Source organism: Pipistrellus hanaki (assembly GCF_964339955.1).
Source record: "Pipistrellus hanaki genome assembly, chromosome: 13".
NCBI classification, from domain to species: Eukaryota; Metazoa; Chordata; class Mammalia; order Chiroptera; family Vespertilionidae; genus Pipistrellus; species Pipistrellus hanaki.
In genome coordinates this window covers 59,065,709-59,069,384 of record NC_140515.1, presented here as the reverse complement: position 1 = coordinate 59,069,384, position 3,676 = coordinate 59,065,709, and the positions used below count along the sequence as shown (strand labels likewise).

General features: G+C 63.3%; 1 protein-coding gene across 1 annotated transcript; it reads left to right on the top strand.

Moving 5' to 3' along the window:
- Positions 1-138: 138 nt before the first annotated feature.
- Positions 139-3,292, top strand: TCTA (T cell leukemia translocation altered). The gene is made up of 3 exons (XM_084902477.1): positions 139-575; positions 924-978; positions 2,122-3,292. Exons 1-3 carry the CDS (start codon positions 353-355, stop codon positions 2,162-2,164), a joined length of 321 nt encoding a protein of 106 aa, XP_084758603.1. The 5' UTR covers positions 139-352; the 3' UTR covers positions 2,165-3,292.
- The last annotated feature ends 384 nt before the right edge of the window (positions 3,293-3,676 follow it).

Genomic DNA, 3,676 nt, shown 5'->3' with positions numbered 1-3,676 from the left:
CGCGCGCGCTCCCAGCCCGGCCGCGATTGCTCGGGAGAGCGTCCCCGCCCTCCACGCCGGGCGCTGGACCAATCCCGGCGGCCGCGCGAGGCATCACGGGAACTCGGGGGCTATAAAAGACCTGGTTGCTATTTTGTGCTCCCCGAGTCACCGGTCCTTTAAGCAAGCTGGGCGGCGCTTCGTGCGCGTGCGCGGTCCCGCTACCCCTCCCAAACTGCCAACTCTGCGCGCAGGCGAGCTGGGCCCGGCCTGCCTGGCTGACGCGTGCGCCCAACGGGCTTGGCCCCGGAAGACCAGACGCCTGCGCAGTGGGGCTGAGGTGACAGCCCTCCGGGTGGGGCGCGGGTCCGTCATGGCGGAGTCCTGGGCTGGGCAGTCCCTGCAGGCTCTGCCGGCCACGGCGCTGGGCGCCCTGGGCGCCCTGTGCAGCGAGTTCCTGCGGGAGTGGGAGGCGCAGGACATGCGTGTGACCCTCTTCAAGCTGCTGCTGCTGTGGCTGGTGCTGAGCCTCCTGTGCGTCCAGCTGGCGTGGGGCTTCTACGGGAGCACGGTGACCGGGCTGTACCACCGCCCAGGTGAGGCCCCCACCGCCCTCCGTGCGCTGGCCGCCCTCACGCCCCGCGGAGTGCGCCGCCGGGCTCCCCAGAGCCCCCGGAGACTGCCATGGGCCCCCAAAGAACCATATCGCAACCTAACGCTCTCCTCTGACCCACGCCAACATACCAGTCCACGCAAGAAACGCCAGTAGTCCGCCCGCCACATTATAACTCCCTTTTGGACCCTCACCACACTAGTGACAACACGCTAGTTCCCTAGAGCCCCCGCCAGACTCTCCTCCAAACACCATAGCCTCTCACCTGCCTGGGTGAGGCCTGCTCTGACCCCCCTGGCCGCTGCAGCTCTGGATGTGTTCCTGCCCCCAGGTCTGGGCGGCCAGAACGGATCCACACCCGATGGCTCCACGCATTTCCCTTCGTGGTGAGTGTCTGTTCCCATCTCAACCCCGTGCCCGGCAGGCAGAGGGACACGCCTGTGCCAGGGACCAGGAGGGAGTTCTCAGGGCGGGAGTCCTCCAGCTCAGTGGCTCAGCAAATGGAGCTCAGGTGTCAGGTGGCCAGGACGTGGGGACAGTCCGTTTGCTGTTCCGCACCCTGCGGGGGGGACCATGCCATTCCCGATCTCAGAGATGACATGGCGAGTGCCTTGGCCTGCACTCCCCTGCAGGCCCTCCGCTGGAGAGGCAGCCTCTGTCCTGCATGGACTGGCCTCGTCAGGATCAACTGCCCACCTGGGACACAGGAGCTCCTTCATCAGGGGTTCTTTCAGCTAATCTCGGGGCTCCTACCACCCGGCAGGGACCCAGGCCCTGCTTACAGGGGGAGCCAGTGGTTTTTTTTTTTTGGGGGGGGGGGGGAGTAGCTGTGCAGGGGTGAAGGTGGTTAGAGGTTTCTCTTAAGAGAGAGACTTTGAGGGCAAAGGCCGGGGAGTGCTGAAGTGTCCACAGAGACAGCGGCGAGAACAGGCCCAGAGGCCCGGACTGATGCTGGAGCTCCAACATGAAGGCCTGCAGGGCCTGCAAAGCCCTGGCCAGGGTGAGGAACGTCTGGGCCTGCCAGGGCACTGGGATGCGTTGGTGACCTGTGTGACCAAACAGGTCATTTGTAGGTTGGTCATTTTGTTGGCCGGTGAGAGGGGTTATACATCCCCACACCGCCCCGGACAGAAGGGTCCCCACCCCTGGCCCAGACTTCGGGACTATTGAAGGGCTGAGTCAGGATCGGGCAGTGGCTAATCTGATTTGCTTTTTATCTGCCTGCTTTGTGGCAAGGACATAAAGGGGTCCAGTTAGAGAGGGCAAGGGTCAGTTAGGAGACCTGCACTGGCCAGGCTCTCTCCTTGGGCAAAGGGGGAGGGATGGAAGTGCCATCCCGAGGTGGGGGCGGGGGGAGGAGTCTGTCTGGAAGGGGGTGGGCCTGGCGTGGGCTGTGGGGGCTCAGCAAGGTTTGGGTTTTGTGTGGGTTTATGAGCTCCACTCGGCCCCAGGAGGAGCAGGAGAAGATGGACCTCGGGGCCTGTGGTGCTGCCCGCCGAGTAACCCTCTCTTCTCTCCATCCCCTTTAGGGAAACGGCAGCAAACGAGCCTCTCAAAACCCACAGAGAGTAAGGGGAGGCAGCCGAGGGGTCTCCAGGGACATCACCGGGTCTGCTGGCTCCCACTCTGGGCTCTCCTGCTGCCCAGACCCCAGGGATGACTGCAGGGGGTCCGGGCTGGGGGGTAGGGAGTACCCCAGTGCTTGTATTGGGCCCCCACTGCCCCTGGCTTTTCCTCCTGCGCCCCAGGCCCTGGGCCAGGGAAGTTCGCCTCCCCCTGACCTGGTGCCTTAGGAGAGCCCTGCTGCTCTCGGGTCAGGAGGAGCCTCTGGGTGAGGAAGGCCACAGTCCATTTCCTGTCCCTCTTCCCATCCCCCTGGGGGTGACCCACAGGGATTTGTCCCTCACGAAGCCTGAGGTTGAGTAGCCCTGGGATTTGTAAGGGAAGTCTGTTTTCACTTAAGCCCAGGTTTTCTGAATTTGGTCTTGCTGTGTTGGCAGGGATCTAGGAATCTTGGCCTGGACACAGCCTTATACCCTATGGGTACTTAGTTGGCCACTCAAGTCCAAGGCAGGGGCAGCTGGCACCATCCAGACATGGAGGCACCAGGCACCCACCTTCTGGTCCCATCTGAGCTCTCCAGGTGGGAGCAGGCTATGGGCACTGTCTTACCCTGAGCACCATACTCCTACCCCTCTGTCCTTGGAGGGAAGCTGGTGCCTCTCGGCCAGGTGACTTCCCACCCTCAACACTTAGGTGCTAAGTGCCCCGGGGTGGTGGGTCTGCCCCTCTGGGGGATCCTAAGCAGTTAGTGCAGGCAGCCCCTCCCGCAGCCTCCTCACTGCCCATCTTGACCTGGAACCACAGGAGCTTCATCCTAAGAGCGGGGGCTCCCTAGTGCCATCGCAGCCCCCAAGAGCTGTGAAGGCCTGCCACTTCCCAAACAGGCCGAGGGCTGCCCAAGGGCAGGTGGCAAAGGCCAGTTCCCGAAGGCCTGTGGCCTAGACCTGTCCCCTTCCCATCCGCCCGCCCGTGCCTAGACGTCTGCCAGGGCGCCGAGCTCCTGCCGGGTGCTCACTGCAGACACCGCTGCCGCAGGGTGATGGTTCGGCCCCGGTGACCACTGACAGCACCAGAGTGAGGGCCTCACGTTCCTCTGGAGGCCCAGTGAGGATGTGGCTGATTAAACATGGAAGTGCATCGGTTGTGTGGTTACTCAGAAGGCCAAGGGCATGCATGCACAGGGGAAACGGGAGAGGATACTCCGGGGCTGTTGCCCCTCGGCACCCAGAATTTAGTGACTTGCAAAGTTGGGGGGTTGATGCCAGCTCCCTAAAGTACTGTGGGGTGCCCAACACGGGCACTATCCCGTTAGTTCTAGACCTGCCCCTCTCCGGGGGAACCCCCTGAGCCTGTCCCAGAGGCAGGAAGGCAAGCATTGGGCTGGCACCCCAGGAACCCTGTGGGCAAAGGACAGTGAAGCGGGACTCGGGCAAGCAAGAAGGAAGGAGGCTCATTTAATGTTTTTAGGGGTCAGCGGAGGCCAGTAGTAGGCCAAGGGGCCCAGGTCAGCCCAGGGAAGCC

What these genes read in the sequence shown, in the direction of transcription:
- TCTA (XM_084902477.1), top strand. Translation starts at nt 353, where the DNA reads ATGGCGGAGTCCTGGGCTGGGCAGTCCCTGCAGGCTCTGCCGGCCACG. An exon ending in CGGGCTGTACCACCGCCCAG is followed by an intron (nt 576 to 923) that starts GTGAGGCCCCCA and finishes TCCTGCCCCCAG; the next exon opens with GTCTGGGCGGCCAGAACGGA. An exon ending in TCCACGCATTTCCCTTCGTG is followed by an intron (nt 979 to 2,121) that starts GTGAGTGTCTGT and finishes CATCCCCTTTAG; the next exon opens with GGAAACGGCAGCAAACGAGC.